This window comes from Lonchura striata, chromosome 4, assembly GCF_046129695.1.
Source record: "Lonchura striata isolate bLonStr1 chromosome 4, bLonStr1.mat, whole genome shotgun sequence".
Lineage (NCBI taxonomy): Eukaryota > Metazoa > Chordata > Aves > Passeriformes > Estrildidae > Lonchura > Lonchura striata.
Window position 1 is genome coordinate 12,542,421 of NC_134606.1, and position 26,550 is coordinate 12,568,970.

The window sequence follows — 26,550 nt, forward strand, 5'->3', positions numbered from 1 at the left end:
GAAGGAGAGCGTTGCAGTAACTCATCCTGGCATACTTTGCAGTGGAGTGCTGGTATAAGTCAGGAATTTTCTGCTGGTTCCATGGATTCTAATGTATAATGATACTCTCCCTCTATTGCCTGTCCCCACATGCACACCCTACGCACTCACACATTCTCGCTGCATGGTGCTTGAATGCACATTGCAGACTGGGAAGTGGCAGTATTTACAGTGCTCTGATGAGCACTTCTCCCAGACTCTATTTCATAACCACTTTACTCAGGGACAGCTATTGAGATTCCAAGCACAGAAGCAGCTTCAGATACCTGCCATGTAGGGAAGCAAGCTGCTGATATTTTCTTTTGTTACTCCCTCAATGGGAAGGAACTGCAGGAAGGGCTGCAACACAGGATTTACATGTGGCTAACATTCAGTCCTGCACCACTGAGTAGCTTATACTTTACAAACCTTATATTTTACCAGGCAGGAAATAAGTGTGTATCTAATGTTAAAAGGTTGGGCACTGTTGTTCTTCCTTAGAACATTGTTCTTGCTTGTTGCCAGGGAAGATCCCAAAATACTCTACTGAGAAATCAAAATGCTGTTCTGTACAGCAGAAATTACCATCACCTACTGTATGGAAAGTTCTGTTGGTGATGACATTTCTCCAGGCAAAGACTTTATAATTGGTTCTATTACTTAGGCGTATAGATCTGACAATAATGATAATAGAATGGACTTGATTTGCAAGAAGTGTTCCCAAAAGTCTTGGAATCTGGATCTTTTGTTATATCTTGTAACACTCATATGAGTTTCTCTGATTTAAAACTGCTTAATTATTTAAATAGAAATTACTAGAACTAGCAACAAAACTCTTAGGCCTCAGTGTGTAGAGAAAGGGTTCCCAGATAGCTGAGCACCTTGGTGGTATCCTGTGCACTAAGGTTTCTCTGGCTGTCCTTTGCAATGCCTGGAGTAATACACTCATTTCTTTGAAACTTCCAATTAAAGAGCTGTGCATAAAGTCCTGTGTGATACAATCTCTGTTTCATGCAACATCACCATATCTTTAAAGGGATGTTTTCCAATATCACCCTGACTTTTCTGTACTCTGAATAGTAAATCCTTATTTCATAAGCATGTTTTGCTCAAATCACATTGATTTTTAGGCCACAGGCAAGATGGATGAGAGTCAGTTTGTAGCTGTCACCAGCACCAATGCTGCCAAAATCTTTAATCTGTATCCAAGGAAAGGCCGGATTGCTGTAGGATCCGATGCTGATGTTGTTATTTGGGACCCTGATAAGGTGAAGACCATAACAGCCAAAAGCCATAAATCGGTAAGGAGGAAATGAAAACCAGCAAGAAAAAAGAAATGTCACTGTTGTTTTTCAGCTGTTGACCTAAATCATGTGAACACCAATAGCTCAGGACAGAGGAGTGGGGTAACTGCCTAGCCCTGTTCTGAAATGGGTAAATGTTTCAGGACACAAAAGTATTGAAGTCCTGTGATGGAAGCATTGTGATCAGGAAGAATTTCTTTTCTCTCTGCATAGGCCCTTGCACTATTTGTTTTTTGCATGCTTCTGGCAGACCTATAAACAGATGTGAATCAGCAGCTCCATAGCTGAGATTAATAAGGCTCAGGATAAATTTAAAGGATAAATTTAAAACCAGCTTATTTTTTTTCTTACCTAAAGAGCACCTGAAATTATAAATTGCATTATTAAATTAACAGTATTCTAAACTGTGACAGATTATTAAATGTTTTGATAATACAGCTTTAATTGGCTTCCTGGATGGAATTTTCTGTTTGATTCCAGAGCTTTGCTATGTGTTTCTTTGCCCTCAGTGCAGAGTACTAGTGACTGACAGTTGCTTTCATTTTGACTGATAGGTTTTGTGTTGTCTATCCCAAAGTTGTTATCTTACTCTTTAGTGCTTTGGTGCTTTGTATTGGGGAATTTTTCCAAATGTTTTAATGAAAACCCAGTATTGCATTTTTATATTAAAAGACCAAAACATTTATAAACCTTTAAAAAGTAAATTTGGGTGATTCGGTTACTGTTTCTCTATCCTGGGATCTCTCTGTATTTTCAAGAAAGTAATGACCACCTGCCCTGTCATTCCCATTTAGATTCAGACCTTCCTGGGCTTTTCTGGGCTTTTTCAGACAGAAATATGTGTGCTAGCCTCTTTGAAATTTGCTTACACAGTAACAGCAGATGCATGGTGGGACCACATCCTCTAGTTATCCAACACCTGAGTCATAATTTTCCTTCTTGTAAGGGCTATCATTATTCTAAAGGCTCTGGTTAGATACAGCAAATTTTCAAAAACAAGTGAAATCCTTGATGGAAAATGAAAAACTGGAAGGGAATGTCTCATCCAGGAAAGTCTGATCAGAAAGATCCTTTAAATATTTTCATATCAAAAAGCATTGTTTTTCCTTCATACAAGTTATAAACTTCTTAATGGCAGTTGTCTAAAACTATGACTGCAAATGTACATAATATAAGTTACTAATGGAAGAAGGTCTTGGCAGTGAATGTGTTGCTTGATCCTCAGGCCATTGAGTACAACATCTTTGAAGGAATGGAGTGCCATGGTGCCCCACTCGTGGTCATAAGCCAAGGGAAGATTGTGTTTGAAGATGGAAATCTGCACGTCAATAAGGGAATGGGCCGCTTCATCCCTCGCAAACCTTTCCCTGAGTATCTTTACCAGCGCATCAAAATCAGGAATAAGGTAATGTCAGATCCTGTTGAATCTTCTTTGTAGCCAAACCCCCTTGGAAACACAGTAGCATCTGTTTTTAATATTGTTGTGCTATTATGAGTCCATATCAGGTGGATGTATATGACTTGCTCAAGAAAATTGCCACAAAACTGGTTGCAATTGTGAAATCATCTAACTTAGTATTAACACAGTGAGCTTCAGCAGGTAGAACATATAATTGCCAGTTGGCATAATTGCCTTATGTCCAGCAATGCCGTATGTCAAAGCTTTTGAAGAGAGAAGGAATAGTGAAAGAATTTACTTTCAGTTAAAAATTCAGGAATAGAGAAAGATTTTTGTGAGGGAGAGTTAGGCAGAGTAAAAACAGAATTTTAAATTGCATACTGAACTGCTACACTGCAGAGAAGAAAAGCCTGTCAGCCAGAGATTCTCATTATATTGGGCATTTCTGAACTTGTGTTAGTGCATTTGCTGAACTGTGTATTAGCAGCATTAATGGTTCAGAAAACTTTTCACTTTTGTTTAATAAAAAGCTTGGGAAATGACCAAGATTTCACCTCTGGGTCACTTCTGGTTTTGAATCTATCAGTACTTATCTGTTGAAAACCAATTGGCTGGAGATGTTTGGAAATTGCTTCTTGTCAGTGAGCAGGAAAGTCACTGTGTGAGCACAGGTAATGATAAAAATTGGCTAAACCTCGTATTTTCTTCAGCCAAGCATATACTATAGGCTGTGATACTGGCAGCTGAAATTAAGCCTACAAATGGGTTGATCGTGTTCATCTTTCATAATTTATTATGCAAATTCCATCAAGCTGTAGAAGAAAGGCCTGCACTTCTTAGAAGGCATTGTAAAAAGCAAATGCACCCACAAAAATTTTGCAACATAGCAATCAGTGTTGCATTTTTTTTGCACTATCCATGTAGATGATACAGGTCTTGTCTTCACACTCACTGATCAAGGCTTCAGTGCCTGGGAGTGCGACATAATGACAAATTCATCAAAATAGTGAAACCAGTTTAGAAACAAGTATCACAGATTAGTTCTTGTAGCAGGAATTTGAACAAAATCACCTAGATTAAAACACGTGTGTCTTGAAAGTGGGCCTAGATTTTGGGAGACCTTTGATCCTTGGGCAAGGTCTGCAAACAGACAAAGGGACTGATATTTTTGCTCCTGCAGCTCCCTCTGCTGCCTGCCAAGAGGGAGAGCAGATTCATGCCCAAATTTCTTTTCCCACTGTCAAATTTTATTCACTGGAAGTATTCAGAAAAACTAATTTATTAGCTGCTGTATGAACATGTCCGTGCACAACAGAAGAATATATAAAAACTTGTCAAGCACGGGACTGCAAAACTGCACTGGCACAGCTTGGCAGTATAAGCTTATCCCTGGAGCAGTATAAATTCGTGTCTTTGTGCGTCCCTGGAAGATGGATTCATTGCTGTGATTGGCAGCTACTCTCTTCTGGGCATTAATTTTGGCTCAGCCTGCAAGACAGTGGCTCTTCTGAGCCTGATGTCCCTGTCATCAAAAGCAAGGAAAATGCACTGATTGCTTTGAGAGCTGGATCAAATCCCTGTGAATAGTGTCTTTCTATACAGTATTTTAATTTCACTTTTAACCTGTTGGGGAAATTTCTCTGAAACCATAATCTTTTAAGACACAGATTTCTGATCTTTTTGATGAGCTTTGCATTCTGCAATTCAATGGCTTCAGGCTCTTTCTGAAAACTGGAACTGTTCTTATTAAAATATTATTTCCTAGATTCCTATGCTTTTAAGGCCAGTGAAGTTTTGATTGTCTTTTCTAATGGTCTTTTAAGAACCATACAGGGTAAAAATCTAGAGAACTCAAACTGAAATCAGAGCTCAAATGACAGATATTTTATTGACAAATATTTTAAGATAGACCCCCTGCCACAGTCCAGCGTACACTTGCTTTTCTAGCTGATGGCAGGAAGTAGAAACTTCTGAAATTTAATTTGAGAATTGTCACTCCTTTTCAATGAGTTCTAATACAGAGAAAGAGATTCACGAAGGGGAGGAGCAGAGAAAATATAGGTAGGACAGAAATTGCTGCAGTTGGTATAGCAGGTATCAGTTGTGCTACAACCCAAGTGTGACTCAGCAGCTGAATGGAGAGAGGTGATTGTGACTGATCTTATGTAAAATAAACAGGTCACACCTGTTCTTCCGAATCCCACTTCTCCCCTTTGATTGTGAAGGAAGCCTGATAAGGAACTCTTTTGTCATTTATGCATAGATATAAATGGAGGGAGCAAGCTTTATAATTTCCTTTATATATAAAGCAGACTACCCTTTGAAATGTAGATGCGTTGTTAATTTAGCCAGTGCAGAATGGGCTCTGGGCTCCCTGTTCTCTTCCTACAGGATCATTAGGCAGTATTATCTGAGCTTTCAGTGTCTGGATTTTTACTCTCCTCTTGTTTTAGGTAGGAGGACTGCAAGGAGTCTCCAGAGGAATGTATGATGGACCTGTGTATGAAATCCCAGCTACGCCAAAATATGCAACTCCTGCACCCTCAACTAAATCCTCCCCTGCCAAAAACCAGCCCCCACCAATCAGAAACCTCCATCAATCCAATTTCAGCTTATCAGGTAAGTCAGCCTGACTAATGAGAAACCTTTTAAAGTCATGAGTATGCATTACTGGTGATGAATTTCAATTATAATTACTTATTCAGTCAAATATAAAAGGATTGTATATAGTCATATACATGCATATACTTATATATGTATGTACTTGTTTTTACACATTCATTGCCTAGCAATATTTTACATATTGCCAAATATTCAAAATGTTTTCAACCTGAAATTTTCTCTGTGTCAGTCTTTCAGTATTACTTACCTGGCCTATTGCAATTAGCTGAGTTCTCTGGTTGATGGGACTGAAACCCCTTGGTGGTGTGCACAGCTGATGGGACTTGGGTCTGGTGCAACCTGTGAGTCTCAGACATCTCACAGGCTGCATCACCAGCAACTGCTAGACATGGAAACCTCAACTGTCCTTGTCCATGGTTGTAAACCATGTGCAGAAGTTGTTCATAAGCAGATTGGAGTATTTCTTATCCTCTGCTCTTGGTGCCCAAAACATTTTTCTCCCTTCTGGGAGCTGATGGTGGAGTCTTCCTACTTTACAGATCCTCTCTTCAGAAACCAAATGAAACTTGTGTAAGAAAGTCCTAGGAGAGCAAATATTTTAAAAAATATTTTTGCCCATACATTTGAGGTCATGGTGAACATATACAAATATATATGAAGCTATACAAAACAAAAAAGTGCTTAGAAAGTTCACATCTTAGTAATAACCAATAATTGGAATTTTCATAAGCATCTGAAAGTGTGGTTTCACAGTGCAGTAATGGATCTGGGTACTACCAAGGCATCTAGTGGTAAAAATTTGATCTGCATGATGCAAATGCAAGATTAAGAAGTAGAAACTATGGTAACATTTTAAATGGCCCCACACATTTATTACATTGCCTTTAGGAAATTGAGTGTGATCAGACAATACTTAGCCTGTCAGAAAGCTTGCTGTCTCCTTAAGCTTAAACTTTCAGCATTTAAAATGCAGTGTGAAGTTTACATCAGCTCATTTCCTCATGGATTTATGATTGTTAACATCAGATTTACTGAACTGTTGTCCCATAGACTCAGTAGGGACATATATCCTAAGTCAGTGAGGCAGGTTTGAAAAGTTCCTTCAAGTCAGTGGAAAACAATTCTCCATGTAAGGTGAACATTAGTCTGATCCTAAGCATATAATCCCCCTCTCCTCACAAAAGACAGAAATGTACCTTGAAGGTCTGTTCAGCACTTCAGTCAGGCTCAAGAGAAACTAGCTGATAGTGGTGGGAGGGAAGCATAGCCAGGTAAAACCTCACTACTGGTGGTTTAATCCCTTTCATAGCTTTGTTTCCTCATTTTCTGTTGCTGCAGGAGCTCAGATTGATGACAACAACCCACGTCGTACTGGCCACCGCATCGTGGCACCTCCTGGTGGGCGCTCCAATATTACCAGTCTTGGCTGAGAAATGATGATGGACAGAAACACAAGGATTAAGGATCATGGGAATAATGTCCATTCCCTTTAATATCTGTGTTATTGACCCCACAGTTTTATTTGGTACTAACGGAAATAAAAAACAAAATGTCTTTTTTTTTTCTTCTTTTTTTTTCTTTTTTTTTTTTTGTATAGAAAGAGGTGATAATAGTGTGGTGTGTTTGCTTGGAACTACTTGCCTCACAATTGTGCTTTCATGCCATAGTCACCTTAAAGCATGGTGCTTCCATTGCCCCTTTAGTGACTACAGGTTTTAGCTTTGTCTCGTAACTGAATGATGGTTCCTTTGCACCGTTCGCTGTATTAGAGTAGTTAATGCATGTTACTGAGTTATTTATGCAAGTTGCATTCTGTGAGTGAGTCCCTTTAGAACACATTGCCAACAACTGACTAGACACAATGCCAAGATTAATGTCTGTATTTGAGAAACACCACCAAAAACACTAATGAAGGAAGAAAATGGCCATCTGGAAAGTAAGCAGTAGAGTAGTATAAGCAGCTTCTGTTTAATCTTTAATTTATTATAAACCCAAGAAGCACTTCTCTCAAGACACAGAAACTCATTGGGACACGTAATGACAAATGGTCTCTGTAGCACCTGTCTGTTCCCACTCGGTACATTCCAAGTCTGTGTCCTACTTGTTTCCATTTTAGACAGCCATAAGTTTTACATACCAATGCCATTGCCACCCCTGCAGGGATTTCTCCACCTGGGCAGTAGTGCTCTCCTTCTGCATGAGATTTTTGGTACTTACAGATAATCCAAGTTGCTGTCGGATTTTTAAAGTTTTTGTACAAATTTTTTCCTTTGTAATCACATGCATTTTTACTTACTCTACCGTATCAAGATCTACTAGTTGTGGTTCAATTTCTGAATTCAAAGCTTGTGAAATAAAGGAAATTAATGGTAAGCGTCTTGCTCTGCTTTCCAGTGCTGTGACTCAATTATTGAAAATTTGGAATGGAGGAACTCAAGAGAAAATGTCTTTCAGGCTGACATCATAAAATAGAAGGAACCTCCTTAGATCACAGGTGTTGATAAGTGTATAGGTCTGCATATGCATATTATAGCATGATATGTCTTATTTAAAAGTGCTCACAGTAAAAATTTATTTACTAAAAATTGTACTTACTATTGACTAAAATGTATTTATTAATGGTTGGATTCTATCTTAGAGTTCTTTTCCAACCTAACAAGTCTGTGATTCTATGACATCGCAGCTGCCTCAGTTTTGCCCAAATGAGACACAAAATAACTTTCTCCCAAAGACCTTCAGATCTCCATGTTGTTTGCCTAAAAGTGGGTAATTCACTGCTGTCATCTTCATCTGTACTACAGAAACAGAAGCAGTACCCAGTGCTGCAATTTGACCTAAGCCATATTGGACTTCATTATGGTTTTCTCTGCTGACTGAGCTGTGTCCAGGCATGGCAGGAAAAGAACGTGCTGCAGGTAAGGTGAGGGAAGCAGACTTCAATTATCTGAGAGTGAAGGAAGTATTTCTCGTGTTTCTGACTCTCACAAACTGCTAAGAAACCTTGTTTCCTGTCACTTTTTGCTTGTCTGAGGTGTTACAGATGCTGTGGTGGGTGTGGGCTGTGGTGGAAGTGGGGTGCTGTGAGATTAGCAGGTCAACAAACCCCTCCCCTTGTGCTACTTTGCCTTTATCCACACTACAGAGCTGCAGCAGGAAAAGTCTTGCAGCAGTGGGGTGCCACTGGAGTGGTTTTATCAGCTGTGCTGCCTGACCACTGAGCACCCATCCATCCCACCCATGCAGCAGTAACGTGGGTGGGCACAGCTTGTGTGGGGCATGCCAAGTGCACGTGAGCCATAACAGTTTTGGGAAGTAGCCCACCTGAAGCCTGTCATTCTGAAACTATTATTCTGTCACCTCTAGCTTGCCTGGGAAAGGAATCACTACCCTGGAAAAATCCATTTTGGTCAGCTTGGTCTGGAACCTGGCAGCAGAGCTGGTCTGAAGAGCCAGCTTTTCCTCTAGCTTTGAGCTGAACCAGTGCAGAAACACTGCAATTCAGTCTGCAGTGAACTGAATTACTTGCTCCCAAAAAAAAAAAAAAAAAAAAAAAAAAAAAAAAAAAAAAGAGGAAAATAAAGCTTTTTATGAACAATTCCTTCTACTAAGAATTCAAATTCATGTTTCCTATTGCCTGGAGCATGCCCTCATCCTCAGGCTTCCTTGCTCATTTGGTGGTTCACATATTTTATGATACGAATTAAAAGAAATTGTTCATTTGGCAGTTCAGATTTTTTATAGGAAGTAAAAAAACAGTAGCAGAGAAGCCTGGGGACAGTGTGCCCTGGAATAACCCACAGCCTAGCAGGTAAGGCAATCCTGAAATGCCAAATCTCCATCTGCCTTGTCCTATTCCAACCCATTTGCTCTGAGTGTTGACAGCCAGCAACAGTTGCAGTGATGTAACCCTGGCAGTAGAAATACAGCTGGTTTGTGAAGTTATGTGGCGAATTTGACAGCTTAAATATTTTGGACCTGCTGGTTACAATTTCCCTCTTGCATTTCTTGCATGTTTTTGTGCAAGAAGCAGTGATTGCTCACCTCCAAATAAAACTTCCACTCAATGTATGAGGCTTGTCACATTTGAGGTAGCAGAAATTATCATTGTGTAACTCATGTTGAGATTCCACTTTTCCTACACATGTAACAGCATCTTAAACCAAAAGCCCTTTGCCTACAAGCTGGTCAAAGATCCACTGTTAACATGCATTTATTTTTTCACTATGAAGTGCCTGTGAATAAATACATGTGGGTGCTTGGAGTGGCATTTCATGGTTCAATGCTCCTCTGGGAACAAGACTGTGCCTGTCAGGTCAATGTGGCTCTCCTGTGATGTCTCCAAGAAGAAGTAGCCTAATTCCCTGCAGCCTGGCTGCTCCTGCCATGGCACTGCTGAGGGGCAGCCAGCAGGAATCCCTGGATCCTGAGCTGCACCTCACCAGGTGAGGTGAAGGAAGCCTCACCTGGATGTCTACTGTAATTCCACCAGAGAGATTGCATGTGCCATTCCCCGTGGATGGCAAAATAAAGCAAAAGATGCTTCTCTTACCACCTGGATTCTATTTCATAGCAATGTCCCTGCCCCTACATCACTAATCTGTCCTTAAGAAAACACTACCAGTAAAGAAAACACTACCAGTAAAGAAAATATGGATTAGCTGTTGCTTCTGCATGCGTGCTGCAGAATAGAAAACTGCACTTGAGTTTGGTCCCTTGCAGGGACACCAGGCTGGGAGATGTAAACTTGGTGAGGAGCTGCTGTTATTTCAACTACAGCTGGAAGCAGTGCAAAGCTTTCAGGCTTTCTGAATAGTCAAACTTCTAAAAATCTGCGGGAGGCTATGACTTTTCAATACCTGATGTAGCTCTAATGATGTAAAGCTGCTCTTCCCTATTGCTATTTGCAATGGTCTGCTTAAAATTAGTCCCCGTGACCAGCCTGGGAACTATCTTTGTTAATCAAGTGATGTGGAAGGGAAGGCTGGATCCACAGATTGTTTTCTGAGCAGATTATGGACCAATTTGTCTCGTGTTACACTTTGTCTACTACCAGAGCAATGCAGTTACATGTTTAAATTCTAGTGTTTTAAAGTGTTTAAACTAGTGTTTAAACACTAGTGTTCAGTGTTAGTGTTTAAAGCCTAATAATTATGATGCTAAGACTGTACCAAAACTGACAGCTGTCCCAGCCTTTAAGAGTTTCCCTGGTCTTTGTCCTCAAGAACTAAAATCTCAGACCAGAGCAGGTCAGATGACCATCTGCTCTGGGTTCCAGCAGCCAACAACACAAACTTGAAGGAGGCCAGAAGAGCAAGCATATAATGCTAATCCTTCTCAGAGTGTCTGCTTCATTTCCAGTGCTTTGTAATTTCTTGAGAAGCAGCAGCATCATTTTACCTGCAGCTCTCAGTGAATTTGTCTGCCATGCATTTGCCAAGGTGTGTTTAAACCCATGTGAAATCCTGCCACTAATGTCTTACTGGAGCAAGGAAATGCACAGCTTAATACACAATGGCAAAGTGTTGATCTAGTACTCTTGGCACCAGCTATTTCTTGCCATTTAGACCTAGCATGGTTCTCAAAGACCTCACATGGCAACAGCCTTACAGACCCAAGGGAGAGGCAAACAGAATTCACTAGTTTGCCATGATTCCATCTTCTTTACGTAAATATTTGTCCAAGGAAAACTCTTCAGGGTACAGAATGTCTACACAGATATTTATCTATCAGTGCATCTAAATACAGAATGGCACTAATAACACTGTAGGTGTTACATTAAAAAAAAAAAAAAAGTATTAGAAGTATCTCAAATCTGCATAATTAGAACATCAGTCTGGAATAGCAGTGATTTCATTCAAGTTGTATTTTAATCCTGTGTCATTGTCAAGGAGCTCTAGGTAAAAAAAAAAAAAAAAAAAAAAAAAAAAAAGTGATTTTATTCCAGGCTTGACAGAACACTGGATTTTGCTTATTTTGGGTCAGGAAGTGTCCATGAATTCAGTACTTGCATCTGAGTTTTCACCTCCCTTCAAAAATCAGGGATATCTGAATGCACCATGCTCTGTTCCTTTATTACCTTCCCTCTGCACTTACTACTAAGCTACCAATCTTTGTTCATCTACTCTCAATAAAAAAAATAAAAAAAATCTCATTCGTCAAAACAAACTGACTTTAGGATAGTTCTTGATCATGGCTGGGATGAACTTTCCACAAACTTTCCAGATAAGTTGCAGTGATGGCAGTAAGGGCTGTTGGGAAAGGGGTACATAGGAAATGGAATAATGTTACCCTCGATGTTTAAAAATAGGAGGGAAAAGGCGTCATTTCCTCAAAATTTCTGCAGCATTTTTGATATGTACCTGTAAAGCATGATCAAACCTCTGTGTTATCCCTTCCAGAATAAAGACAGGGTGCTATATAGATTTACACTATAAACTGAGTGTTTTGAGCTGTGACTGGTGCCTAGGTATCCCATTTTCCCCTAGAGTCTATGATTCTCTAACATAACATAAAAGTACAACAGTATTAACTGCAAGGCAACTGCTCAGAGTTTTGTTTGGCATTTTCTGCACTTGTTTCTTGGTCCAGTTAAACCCTGTCTTGTTCAATGTCTGCCTCACTGACAGACAGTGATGGAAAGTGTCTCACTGTGCCTATCTGCACATGACATTAAACAGGAACTTGGTGTATCCATGGGGAAACTCAAAGGGACTGACGTCACTAACAGGGACAAGACCAGAGGGTGTTCTGACAGGAGATTGCTAATGTGGGAGAAAAGAAAGGTCTGCAGAAACCCCATCCTGGGAAAGCCAAGGAGATGGAAGATTGGAAGGTGCTTGCACCCAGACCGGGGACTGGAGGGGTGGCACCAGCACAGGAACATCCCTGGGGACTGGAGGGATGGCACCAAGCACAGGGACATCCCTGGGGACTGGAGGGATGGCACCAGCACAGGGACATCCCTGGGGACTAGCAGGGATGGCACCAGCACAGGGACATCCCTGGGGACTGGAGGGGTGGCACCAGCACAGGAACATCCCTGGGGACTAGCAGGGATGGCACCAGCACAGGGACATCCCTGGGGACTGGAGGGGTGGCACCAGCACAGGGACATCCCTGGGGACAAGCAGGGATGGCACCAGCACAGGGACATCCCTGGGGACTGGAGGGGTGGCACCAGCACAGGGACATCCCTGGGGACTGGAGGGGTGGCACCAGCACAGGGACATCCCTGGCTCCCTCCCGGAGCTCCCTGCCCTCCCCCACCGGGGAGGGGCTGACACCGCGAGCCGCCCGGGAGAGGGCACTGCTGCCCCGCGTTTGGGGCAATCCTCTCCTAATTCAGAGGAAAAAGCCATTTCAAACCGGCCAAGCACAGCACAGGGCAGACCCCGCCTTGGTCATGAGAAACCCGCTCGGGTGATTCTGATTCGGGTGATTCCCTGAGTGTGGCAGGTGTCCTGAGGGGTTTAGAGCATCATCTGCTCTAATGGTAACAGATCCCTGTGCCTCCTGTACAGAGAGCACTGCAGAGCAAAACCTGTTCAATCCAACGTTAATACACTTATTCTGTCACCAAAACAAATAAAACAAACAAAACCAAAAAAACCTCTCAAAAAAAAAAAAAAAAAAAGCCACAAAAGAAAAGAACAAGCACCAACTAACTGTTAAAATGTTCAGACTGAGAATGCAGAGATACCATAGAGCTGAAGTGCTGAAATACCAGAATCAAATACTTGAAAAGGTACAATTTAGATTTTTTTTTTTTTTTTTTACAGCTGAGATGAAAATTAACCATTTAACACACGTGTGTAACAGGCCTGGTGAACTCGTTTGTACAGGAACACTTTTGTCTGAGGCAAACTGTGTAACTGATGTAGTACTTTTCATCTTCCACCAAAGGACAACCTTTTCACTAGCAAAATATATGTTTATTTTTGAAAAAGCAGAATACTCCCACTTCATGAAAGCTGTAGGATTGCTTAAATGGGGCAATTTATTACACAATACAGGTGCTCTGTACAGGCAGTAAGAATTAACTGCTTTGCATAACAAGAATTTCCCATAGGAAATGTAATGAGCATAACGAAGTACATTGGAAACAAAAGGGTGCACTTAAGGAAGAGGACCAGAAACTGAAGCATAAAAAGTGAAAGAGTAAACCTCTCTCATTTTCTCTAAAAGTAACAATTTGAATTATAAGAAAAAGGCAGAGAAACAGCTATTTTAAAATCTTTGCACAAATTTTAAAAGGCATACATAAGACTAGAAGCACAAAAATGTAACAAAAGAGAGACCAAATGTCATCTTTTGATGTATCAGTATCATCTGAAGCCTGTTTACATGTTCTCTACATTTTTATCTTCTTTCCTTAGGTCAAAGTAACATCCACAAAAAAAAATGCTACTATGTACCACATCTCAAGGCTCAAAAGTAAACAGTACATCACTACTGTGATGAAACCTTACTGAGATACAATGACCAGGACCCAGCGTGCACCTGTTCTCCTACAGGTGCAGTATCCTCAGATTTATTCCAAATCTAAAACTGCCTCCCCAGCATATTACCCAAGCAGTCTCAAAAGAGCTTGTATTAAAGACTTCCTTGTTCCCCCTTACCAAAACCAAGAGGGAATGTTTTATTAACAGCTCGAGGAAGTTGGGATTGATTCATGGTCTGCAGCTAAAAAATATTTATGAGTTATTGATTTTCTTCCTTGTTCCTCAGCAAAGCAGCTCAGTAAGTACCTATACCTGCTGAGATTCACCAGAAGAATGCCTTGGTACACTCTGTTCAGACAGCCCAGACAAAAGCTTTTACTACCTGCTGCCCTTCTTTTTTAATATCTTTGAGTTTTTCCTTGCTTCTGTCTCCCCTTCATGTGAACTCTGTGACATCTCTCTGAAAGAACAAGTAAGAAAAACAAAACAAAATTGCAGACACTTTTTAAAACACTATACTTCCCTCTTAAACTAATTTTGGTAAAAGAAAGGTGCTTGCTATGTAACTTCTGCACTCACTGGTTTCACTGCCTCTGTTGGGGCTGCCAAAACAAAGTTGCAAAAACATAAACGTTCCTTTGTTGGGTCCCTGTTCCCTACACACGCATCCCTTGTCGGCTGTGGGAAAGGAGTGTGTGAAAAGGGTCGATGCCATCATGGAAAGGAGCCATCTCCTGAAGTCAGTCCCAGGCTGAGGTCACTCAGGGGATAAATACTTTTCCCCAAAGGCCTGTGGCTCCTGAGAACCAACTGTTTGCTTTGCCTGTCAGCAGGATTTTCTCTGCTCAATATATCAAGCTACAGCAACCAGCTGGCTGGTTTGATCTGCTCGTAGTAATCAGCTGGCATCTTTCAGGTTTGTAGCCATTTCTTCTCTAGTTAGCACCCCAGCACAAGCCAACTGAAACATCTATCAAGAAAATAATTGTTAGAGCTGCTACCCTCATCAGCCAAAGACTGGCGCTTGCCTTTGTTTCTGAAATAAAGGTGGAAGTTGAAAGCCGAAATACCACAGACCATATTTTGGTTGCTACATTTCAGCCTAGTTCCATTGAATTCACTTGTCTCTGCTGATTTATGCTGTCTGTGACTAAGGTTTAAATATAACTAAATAAAGGAAATTTGGAAATAGCATTTCTCATTTCTCTACCTTTAATCAAAGCTATTTATAAAATACATAGTAGTGCAGACAAGCAAATGCAGATGAATTTCCTAAGTTTAAAAAAGATTATGGGGTAAAAAAGGTTAACTAATGTGGAAAGTAAATATTAAGTAGGCTCAGCTAGTGCAGGCATTATGTTTTGAGTTTGACTAACATACCTCCTTTAAAATAAGTTTTACAGTTTTTGTATTGAAAAACTGAATTGAATTTTTTATGAATAGCTTTTCACATCCCATATTTATAGTCTCTAACATACCTGCATAAGCCAGAAGTTATTCCATAAGGCTCTTGAATATTTTCATGAGAATCATCTTTTTCTGCAGGTTCAGGTGACTGGAAGGTTTGTCTTTTGGAATTTGCTTTTTTACCTAAATTGCCAAATGCAGTGGATTAAAGAAAAAAAAAAAAAAAAACCACAATTAGTAAAGCTTGTTTGGTTTTGATTAACCTGAAGCAAAAAATGACACTCTAACACTTCATACTTAGCTGTTAGTATTCCAAGGAAATCACTTCACTTTACATTAGCAGAGCATACTGCTTTTTTACCACTGGTTAGTTCTCACACAGCAGACTGAACTGCCACATTTGATGAACACTGAAGTAAGTTTCCATGTGGAGCAACAGTTGAAAGCTCTACCATATATTTTCTTCGCAAGTAACTGAAAATGGCTTTTTATTACCACCAAGCAGAAGAAAAGCCAGTTCATATTTTTTGAGTGATTTGAATCAGAACATGATGCTAAAAATCCACTGCTTTGAGGGCCCTGGACTGTTTCCATATGTCTGTGCATTAACGGTGCCTACCAAGACAAACAATTCTGCACACCTGAGAAACAACAGCTGGGGAGAAAGACTTCAAAACTGTGCAGGGAGTGACCTGCTTTTCTGTTTCAGGCACCCATCCTGCCTTTCAGCATCTTTCAAATGTAATGCCATATGTTTCATTCTGATAATGACAGAAAGATTGCATGGCTCAAAGGATGACACTTGTACACTGCATCGGAAATGTGGACTAGGAAATACGACTGCTACTCTAAAAAATTCTCCCTAAGCATCTCTTGAAGAATGAATTAGTATAATTTGTCAAAACTACAGTAAATTCATAAAAATAGATCAAGCTTCCTGATTCAGTACGATTGTACATGTGTGGGAGGCAATTCTTCCAGTCTGTCAGGAGAATGAAAGCTGGGTGATTCAACTCTGCTGTTCTCCCACGGATTTAGCAATTGAGGTGAACAGAGACATTTCTAAAGGACATGACAAAGACATAAAAAATGTTTTGGTTTCAGCAGAGCAAAGCCTTACCTCAGTGGACAATGTAATCTATTGGTTAGGCTGCTCTGGAGTGAGGAAAGGTGACACTTGTTTGTGGCTGTGCTGCCAGAGAACTGGATGACTTTGAAAAATTGCATTACCCTTCTACATCCCAATTAGGGAAATGGCACTGATAAAAAAATCTCTCCTGAAACTCCAATGTGTTATACTGCAAAATCTGCACAGATTTGTGGAATTATGTTGGGGTTTTTTTCTGAACAATTCAGGGTAGTACTAACCTGCTGGCTTGCTCTTTTTGGAAGGCTTCTTCCTCACAGTCAGTGGAACTCGGGTCAGCACAGCCAGCTCACTCATAAAGTCCTGCTCTGCTTCCTGCACGCAAGGACAAAGCAGCAATCACTCAACACAACACAGCTCAGTTCTGCATTATGTTATTACATGTGGCACAACAAAACAGGCACATCACTGCAGAAACACAGGAAACAATACGGGAAACAATCAGGGAAGTGTTCCTACAAGACAGTGATGAATCTCAGCACTGATTTCAATTAGGGAAGCAATCTGTCCCATATTTCTCCATTGAATGCTTCAGATCCATGACCCATTTTACCCTTAGCTGATTCTCCAGCTCAGTTCCTAGGCGGTGCAATTCCAGAAGCTTCTGTTTCAGAGACTCCAGACGAATTTGTTGCTGCAGCTCAAACTGATCCAAAATCTTGTTTCGCTGTAGCACTATCCTGGTCAAGAGAAATGTAAATGTATAGTTGCTGTTCAGTGCAAGGGAGGAATACAATCCTGTCAAAGTCCACTTAGAAGGTTTTGTAGAGAGAAAGGCTTATTACACAGTATTGGCCCAGCTAACTTCTGCTGGGACAGAAAATTTTGTGGTAGATTTTTAGATTTACTTATTTTAATAACCTGTCTTGGCCGTCCATAGGATACAAGGTCCTTTTGGAGGTAGGAAATAGAGGAGTTTGCAATGTTCATACCTGGATTTTGGGAACTGGAATTCAGCTCTAAAGTTGAAGCCTGCTTTCAAAACCACTGTATGTTTCTAGGATCAGTTTTACTGTCTGCTTGCCAAAGGGCCAAGGCAAACAATGTTCAAAGATCTGTTCAAAGATCAGGTGTGAGAATAAGGGATTAAGAATTAGGCATTTCATCCAGACCTCTTCAGTACTGAGCTGTCATCAGAACCAGACTGAGCCATCAATATGTTAATTCAAAACTTGGGAATTGAAAGCATTAACAGCTGTATTCTTCACTTGTTTTACTTTTCTGGTTAAGGATTATTATAATTACAGTACAACTTAAATGGCTGCAACTTTACTGCGTCTGTATTTCTTCTGTTTTCTTGCCTGATCTACCTTAAAGCAATGATACCAATCACCCATCAAATTCCTCAGGGAAGGAGGTAACAAAAATAGTTTCTGACATTTACACCTAATGAAGCTGCTATTGTAATGCTCACTGCTTACAGAGGCTACCTTTCAACATTTGCTTTTTGAACTCACACTCCTAACCTTGCATTAGGGGAAAAAGAAATAAAACAATAAAACAATGTGGAGTTTATAGGAGTCGGACAAATTAATGTAAACTTTGTCTTTAATTTATAAAGGACTAGACCATAAAAGAAATCATAATTGCAACAGGAAAATTGTTTTGATTACTGATGATCATGATAACAGCTTAGATGCTGCAGAGTTACATTCTTCAATACCACACTTCTGCTTGTGTGAAGACAAAATTCATTGTATTTTGTTTAAAGATACTAGAATAGATTACAGGAGAAAAACCAAATGAGAAAACAGTTGGAAGTGAATTTTTATGTCACAATAAATTATAAATTTGATATTAATAACTAAGAGATATTTTATGAAACCCTTTATGACAAAAATTCATTTCTTTACTAACTCAAACAGGGATAAAAAAGTGGGCAATAATATCTTTCAATTTAGAAGAAACAGAATGTCTAAAGAAAGATCTAACTTCTTTACAATGCCAAAATTGAAGCTGTTGTATTTTTCTGGATAATAAACCAAGAGTAAAGACATAAAATGATTACAAAAATATATTATGTACATGACAAGCCATAGAGCTTTTTATGACAACTTACTCCTTTTTAATTGCAGTGCTTTTTGTCTGGACTTAATTTTCATTAAATCAGTAATTAATTAAATATTATTTTTATTTAACTAACATTTGAGGAATTCCACTCTAAATTTAGTGCAAGTAATCTTGATTTTCCAAGGCATTCACTGAAGCCTTCTATCTGTTTTGAGTATTTTTGGGGCTTCAAGCATTTTCTCTTCATTATGTTGTATGTTTTCTCCACAGCAAACTAACAAACACTTTTGGTGTTCAAAGTATAAAGGACAGAATGTAATGAATTACATTCAGCATTGGTTCCCCTCCTACATTTATGTTAAATTTCTTTTAAAATTTGGCATATGTTTTGGCATTGTTTTTCATTCTCTCTTTTCAAACTGCCTAAGTATAGCTCTTCAATCTGTAACTAATGACCATCAAAAAGTTTATTTAATAAGAAAGTACTTCTCTGAGATCAAAGGACAGACATAATTTGGCAATAGGTATTTCTTTTCCATCAAAGAGAAGTACAAAATGCAAACTCAAGACATTTATTTAGCTAGGCATTTATGTAGCTCTGCAATCACTCACAAAGTTTGAATAGACAGCAGTGCTGCTGCCTGGTCTAACCTTTGGTGGACTGTGGATGACACATTTAGGAGGCCTTTGGTGTGTTTTTCTTTCAATGCCAGTTCATTCTCTTTATTCTTCAGTCTGATCCTTTCATTTCCTTCTGCTGAAATAATGTTTTCGATAAATTTTCTGATCAAAATTAAAAACTCTGAAATGACAACCTTCATCGCAAATTAATCCTGATTTTAGGTAGTCTTTCCAAACTTATTGCTCCTTTGGGATATCAAGTACTTCTTACACACTCTGTCACTGTGATCTGCTCCAAAGAGAATACTTTATGCATCATTTTGCTGAGACAGGAATGTCACTGAATTCCTGTTTACCTGCTTCTCCCACTAGGCTAACTGATTGACAAGGAATTCGAAGCAGAAATTTTCTGAAAAGACCTTGATGCCTTAAGCAAGAACTCTATTACCTAAACAAAAAATGCAATATAAATAAAATCTTCCACTCAGATGTGACTTATTCCTGGGTATGCCAGCTTCACAAGATGTCCCCTCAACTGACAGGGAATTATTCTGGTTACTTTTGCATATGCTCACTCTCCGTGACTGAGTGCTTATTTGCTGCCCAGGCTCCTGACTCTTGTCCCTGAACTCCTGCCTGGCAGCAAGGCTTGGGCACATCCGACAGACAAGACCTTGCACCACTCTATTTAAATTAAACAGGAGGGAGATGGATGGGTTTGTAACAGATCAAGGTATGTAACCTTCATCTGGGGAGCATCCAACCTTTTCTGAACACTCAGAGAGGCTGACAGGCACCTTTCCTACACCTGCACCATCAGGGAGCACTTACTGAATGTACTCCGGGCTGGGCTGGCTGTACTCCCCACCTTTCCTCCTGTGACTCTGCCAGGCAGACTAAATTCAGATTTATTAGGCCAAAGCATGCCAGAAGAAGCAAAATCTGCTAACCTTGCATTAACCATGGTCACTGGGAGACAAAATTGTCATAGTTGTCAATACCATACAAACCTTGTAAGGATTTCAGATGTTGAAGCTTTTTTCCTTCATAGCCTTCTGTGATTTTTCCTAATTGCTGATAGTAGTTTTGCACCAGTCTGTTGATATTATTGCTGGTCCCATACACACTTTCAACAGCAGATTCCACCAGTCTCTCCTGTATCACACAGTACAAGTCACAATTCATTTTCTAAGCTCAAAAGTGTTTTGATCTGTTTAAAAAAACTCCATACCTAATTTGGTATGCACACACAAAACTGTGAATTTAAAATGTGGCATTAAAAATGGGGCAGACTGAGATACTGAAAACCATGCAACATTTCAACATGAAAAATTGAAGTAAAACCTTTCTAATTTGCCTCATCTTCATCTGGGAAAAGGTCATTCCCCTATCCATTCAATCTCTAGAGCCCATTTTGACAGTCAAGCCAACTGCTAGCAAAGCAAGCTAATCTATGTGTAGCTCTGCTGTGACTTTCCATTACACAGAAAATCCAAATATTTCCTTTGGAATAAAAATATTCATCTATGATGTAAGTTGTAATTTGATTTTATGTAATTATTTATCTTTGAATTAATATTAAGCTGTTAGAATGCAAACTATTAATTAATCAAAAACCCTTTATCAATAGAAAATCATATCAATTTTTTTCTTCTTTTTGTTATTCTCTGCCGTCAAGAATTGTGAAAACTGTTTTCATGTTCCAGTGTTTGACTTAAAACCTGTTTTGGCTGCTGTAGCAAATACTGTACTGGTACACAAGTGCTAGCTTGCAAATACTTTGTAAATTCTGCTCAGTTTTAACACAGGTCCTAACAGTCTTCTGCTGATACTTCCAGGCATAGGTTAATACATACATTTAATTGCTTTCCATCTGTGCAAGGTAGCCCTGCTATTGACCATTTCCATACCTTGAAGTCCTGTTCATCATCTGAACTCTTTTTTTCAGCTTCCCCTCGGGCATACTTCAGCAGTGTCTGCCCAATCACCTGCTCCATGTGCTGCTGAAGAAACTGAAGAGCTTCTTGGATTTCTGTGACTAGCTGCTGGTGAAATTCTAAATTGGTTTCTTGTGTTTCCTCCTCAAGCTTCTCCTCCTCTTCACGAATGTGGGACTCCTGGTAATCAGACAGTAAGACAGCACTGCCATTTAAATATATTAACAACTGTAGTTAGCTTCACTTTGAAATAAAGTCCTGCACCCATGCAGAATGTTACTGTTTTAGCAATAATATAATTTACAGAGGAAGTTTGTGCAGTCAATTGACATGACACATTTGTCATTGCAACAGAACTACAGCCTCTGTTATGATATATACAGTAAAAGCTGCATCCTATAAGTCACTTCTAAGTGATGTATTCACATGTATGCGAAATATCCTGAGTCCAGTAAGGGACAATTGTGGATGCCTTGATGAACTGCACAGGAGCAAGGCAAGTATAATTATGCATAAGGTATACTTGCACAGTCTGTGTGGTCTAACTGAGAAAAACTTGGTTTGTTGGTACTTGGGAATAGCAGTAACACCTGAAACACATTTGCACAACATCCTCTGGTGGTGAGTTTTAAAGCTTCTCCACATATTTCTTAATTTTGAACCTGCCATCTGGTAACATTGCTAGGTGCTCTCTTCTTTCACTAGAAACATGTGACAAATGGTTCTCTATTCATGTTTTTGATGCCAGTTTAAAAACCTATGATATTCCAGAAAACACCTATTTTTTAGGCTAAATAATTCAAGTCCTTTGAGGTCTTTGGACGATCCTTGCCTCCATTTTTTTGTGCTTGAAAAAAGTACATGCTTTTCATCTAAGCTCTGTTTAGTGAACAGTAGTATCTGATTACCAGCATGGTCTGTTCTGTCATCCTTCAGTGTAGTAGTCTGCCATAAAGGGCCTTCTATTCTGTTGCTGATGTCTTTCTTGTATTTATACACTCAGTTAAGGCTAAATAACATTAAAATATTCTGAAAGATCTGACAGTACCTATTTGATGCCTTCTTGGAAATAAGAAATGCAAGTAGAAAACAAACACTCATCTGTAGAAGTATTCTTATTAAGGTTGGGTTGTTCTGACGTTATATTTATAGCTGAGACTTATGTTCTTGAGGTTTTTGATAAAGTGGAAATGTCATTCAACTATTTCTCATTTATTTTAGAGACCCAATGTCATGTGATTATGTCCAAGTTAGGATTCATTAGTCATTTTACATTCTATATGAAATCAATAGATAGACATGACATTGTCCACCAGTATGAAACTGGCCCAAGCAAAAATTAAGTTTCGGTAAAACAACACAATATATCTAAAAATCTGGTTGAATGTCTGTAAATTAACCTCTTCCTAAACTCCTTATAGATTGGTTTTCGTTTTGGAGGTTGTTTGTAACATGTTTTTTCTCTCTTGACTTTTCCCAATTCCACACCTATGCCCTACTTTTTCAACAGCAAGAATCTTACTCGTGTACTTTTAGGCACTTCCTTCTGAAATGGGTTTTAGCTGAACTTTGAAAAAGGCTGTAGTGGAGAGAGGCCATAGGAACAATAATACCTGAGGACATTTCATTTTCATTAGGGAAGGCAGTGATTGCATCAATTAATGTCTCCATGTGGGCTACGTGAGAGGGAGTAATGGAAAGCAAGAGGAATGCAGTGACATGCATTTGTATTTTATTATTTTATATTTTATTTCTTCTGAAGGTTAATGAGTTTTTCAGATTTTCAAAATTAAAAGAAACTGTTTCAATTTATAATTTTTCAAATATAAAAAAAAAGCAGGACACAGATTTTCCTTATTCCTCTTCCATGTGGAGATTGAAGTTTTGTATGATGCAAATCAAAATTAGAGGGGTACAGAATTTTACCTCACAGCTAATTTCACAGTAACAGCATGGAGCACAGAGCTGCAAAATGTTTGACGGGTTCAAGCCATATGTGCAGCAGCACTGGGTTGGGCAGAGCTATCACTGACACCTGCTGGGAGGGCTGTCTGAAGTTGAAATATGAAATGTGGTGTTGCTCTACATAAATATCCAATATAGGTAATTAAATAACCAACAACACTTACTAGATCAACACTTAATACCAGTCACAAACAGATGTGAAAGCAATCTATGGGAACATCATGTCTAAAAATCCTTTAAAGTTTCTTTTGTCTTCTTGACCTACAGCAGCCAGATAATTTGGGAGGATTGAGAACTGATGCTGATCTTCTTATGGACAGAGAGAAAAAAGAATGAAAAATTATGACAGCATACAATAACTTGATTGGTGTGGTAGGAGTAAGAATTTCTCCTAGTGCTCCAGTAAGAACTTCTCAAGTGCATATTACGATCTCCAGCAGGTAGGAGAGATCGAAGTCAGTAGGAGGAGGTTCTCTTACCCTGCAGTAGTAGCTTTGCAGAAGTCCTTTATACATGTTGGCATCCTTGCCTTCTTGCATTAGCATTTTCATATAAATAAATTGCTAAATAAGCTTGCTAGGACACTCAATAAAGTATAAGGGATTTTAAAATGCCCAAATTACAACAGGCTCGCTCAGGGACCTCCTATGCCAGCAATGTGCACATTTTTGACAGAGAACATTTTTTTTTTTCCCTTGGAGCTTGAATTTTTTTCTTTTTTTTTTTTGGAGGGGGGTTTAGATCAGCCATGAGTACTTCTAATGCCAAATATCACAGCTTATGAGACCTCTGGAGACAACCCACCTGGACACTGTACCTACCACTGCCTTCTGTAACTGCCACTGGTCCTCATCTTGGCACAGGGAGGATCCCTGCTGCAGGGTGTGCTGCTCCCTCAGCTCCTGAAGCGAGCTCTTCTTTCTGGACAGTCTCATGCGTGCCAGGGCTGCCATTCCAGCTCTTCGGAAGGTTAACCTTCTGAGCACTGAACACAGCAGAAGTCGGTGCTTTTGCAATATGTAGCTAACAGACCTGTAAAAAGGACCGTTAAAAATCCATCAGTGAAGCTGCTTGCACACCTGTGTTCAGCAAAGCCATTGCTTAAAGGTAACAAGAGTTATTCTTCACTCTGTGCAATGTTTTTGTACAAAGCATGCCTTGGAAAGCTGCTCAGGTGTAAAGAATGGGGACTGCTGTGTTACACACTGAAGTTAAATTAAAATGAAAACAGAAATAAAATATCTAAATAACCATTTATATGTTGCTGGAATGAACACTTTGTCTTGCAGAAAATGTAACTCCACTGTGACATAGGAAGTGCAGAGAGGCTGCTTCAGGACTAGAAACCACACACAAACACAGCAGACACTCACAAAGCACACCAGTGACAAATCACATAAGATTATTTTTTCTAATTCCCAGGAGTTATGATATGTCTATTTTTTTAACTTTCTTGACAAAAAACTAGACCAATTGCCTCTCTGTATGAAGGTGCTAATAATCCCTCAACACTGCTTTCCACAATGTAATGTACACAAGTTTTTATCTGGGCATGCAACAGTGAAGTTTTACCCCACTGCTCACGGATGAAACTGTGCTTACTCATCAGTGAGGCATCCTAGCCTGCTCACGACACCTTGAATTATCTTCTCTTGTTTCTCAGACAGGTGCTTTTGCATCACAGCAGACAGAGCATATTCTGTTATCCAGAGCTAAAAGCAGGGAAAAGAATTACCAGTATAAGATACTCTGATTTCAGCCAGTCATTGCATAAAGAAACAATGGTTTATTTTGCTAGATAAAATCAAGCCTTGCTTTCAAAAACAAACTCATGCTGAATTAAAATTATTCTACTTAGGAATGTTTTTTTCAATAATCAAAATCTTAAACAAAACTCCCTGAAAAGAAAAGCTTTGCACTGGTTTGGATCAGCCCTCAACTGTGTCTCCTACAGAGTTTTTGGTTTCAGCAACAGAGGAACAAGAAAAAAATAACAATACAGCACAAAATGCTGTACTGACTCTTATCGGCACATTGCAGTAGGCTTTTTATTTGTTTTTTTCTTTTTACTAGTAGAGAATGTAATTTTTATTTTCACTAAACAAAATAAAGGTATCATCTTCCATCATACTTCTGTCACAGTAAACAGTGCTAATAGTTGGAAATGGAGATTATGTGATTAGGTAAGTATATGGACTGCAACTTTACAGCTCCTTCACAGTGATATTCAGATCAAAGAATTTAATCTTTAAATGAATTTTGATGGATTTGCCATTAGACTGTAAACTTTTGGAGACACAGACTTAAGATTTTGTTTAGTACATTGCCTGTATTTAAGGAATACTAAGTCATAAGCTGAAATATTTGCAAGTCTTTAACTCTTACTGCAGGATGAAGAGTATATTTTAGGCTACTGACACATGAATAAAGAGGTTACTTGCAGATGTATCCAGAGCCCTAAATTAAATATGATACCCAGGGTGTCTGACAGTTTCACTTTGTGTTTCAGAGTCATTCAGAACACAAGGGACTAAATTTTCAGTTATGGCAGACAGGTAGGTTTCAGTAGATCAGTATGTCCAGCAAAGGATTAGATGTGTCCTGGCTGCAGGAGGAGGTGAAGCTTAGTGCAGTGTGGGCACATCCGAGTTGTTATTCTATATCACCCACATCATACACGTGGGAATGTTTTTGGGGTGAAAATGAGCACACTCCTCAGAAGTGGCACCACTTTGCCTCTCTCTCAGTCCAGCAGGAAGGTGTCAGCATCAGCCCCACAGCACCCCTGCTCCAGCTCCCGTTTTCTCTGGAACGCAGCTGCAGGACCTGGTGCTGAAAGGACAGCAGCAACAACGACAGGCAGCCACAGGGGAAGGACTGGTGGGATTGAACCCCAGTCCAGTTGAGGGGAGCCCCACTGACAACAGCTGAGCTGAGCCTGGGCCAGCTGAGCTGAGCTGAAGGATGTGGCAGAATGGTTGGCAAAGTAGCAGTGACCTGCAGGACCAGCACAGCGGGGCAGGAGAAACAGCGGCACAGACACCTGTGCAGAACTGAGCCCAGCAGAGCAGCAGCACAGCCTGACTCACGGGCTTTACTTGCCACTGGCTTCCATTGTTTCAGGATGGGGGGTGTGGGAAATGTTAGTTCCCTTGCCATCCTGCCTTTGTTCCTGGTGGCCACATAGGCAGTGAGTGGGAATGGTCTCCATATCCCCTTTGTCTGGTAAACCAAGTGGACACATCCTACAGGGAGCATCTGCCATCTGTTTGATTTTTCCCAGTGGTGAGCTCCTTTATGCTGGGGAAAATACCTTCTATTTTTGTACATCTTTGCTATTAATATTGCTGTTGTTATCGTGCATTTCTTACTCTATGGCTTTGTGCTTTCCGTAAATTATTATCTCAACCCAGAGTCTCTGCTTTTGCCACTCCCTTACCCGAACAGGCAGGGGAAGGGGAGTGGCTCATTTGCAGTTTAGTTTCCATCTGGTGCTAAAGCCAAATGTATAATTGCACAATTGTTAGTGTAAGAAATTAGGAGTGGTACTGGGCCTCTCTACAGGATATGCGTTTTTTCATTGGGAAGCAGCGATCTGTGCAGGAGAGAGGCTTTCTCTGTGAGCACAGAATGAACTCCCCTAGGATGTGCAAAGAACATCAGAAACTTCATTTTGGCT

The 26,550-nt window shown here is 39.8% G+C and overlaps 2 protein-coding genes across 4 annotated transcripts in view; one reads left to right on the forward strand and one right to left on the reverse strand.

Moving 5' to 3' along the window:
* The window catches only part of CRMP1 (collapsin response mediator protein 1), a 48,219-nt gene extending 41,322 nt beyond the window's left edge, over positions 1–6,897 (forward strand). For both annotated transcript variants that reach the window (XM_021550765.3, XM_021550766.3), the window contains exons 11-14: positions 1,149–1,319; positions 2,548–2,727; positions 5,175–5,340; positions 6,682–6,897. In XM_021550765.3, coding sequence (XP_021406440.1) covers positions 1,149–1,319; positions 2,548–2,727; positions 5,175–5,340; positions 6,682–6,773 — 609 coding nt within the window. In that variant the 3' untranslated portion in view covers positions 6,774–6,897. The remainder of the gene's footprint in view (positions 1–1,148; positions 1,320–2,547; positions 2,728–5,174; positions 5,341–6,681) is intronic.
* Positions 6,898–13,252: 6,355 nt separating this feature from the next.
* The window catches only part of EVC (EvC ciliary complex subunit 1), a 48,304-nt gene continuing 35,006 nt past the window's right edge, over positions 13,253–26,550 (reverse strand). For both annotated transcript variants that reach the window (XM_021550721.2, XM_077782761.1), the window contains 9 exons: positions 24,474–24,583; positions 23,693–23,903; positions 20,880–21,086; positions 19,980–20,124; positions 19,000–19,105; positions 16,892–17,018; positions 16,560–16,653; positions 15,263–15,374; positions 13,253–14,244 (listed from right to left, as the gene is read on the reverse strand). In XM_021550721.2, coding sequence (XP_021406396.2) covers positions 14,163–14,244; positions 15,263–15,374; positions 16,560–16,653; positions 16,892–17,018; positions 19,000–19,105; positions 19,980–20,124; positions 20,880–21,086; positions 23,693–23,903; positions 24,474–24,583 — 1,194 coding nt within the window. In that variant the 3' untranslated portion in view covers positions 13,253–14,162. The remainder of the gene's footprint in view (positions 14,245–15,262; positions 15,375–16,559; positions 16,654–16,891; positions 17,019–18,999; positions 19,106–19,979; positions 20,125–20,879; positions 21,087–23,692; positions 23,904–24,473; positions 24,584–26,550) is intronic.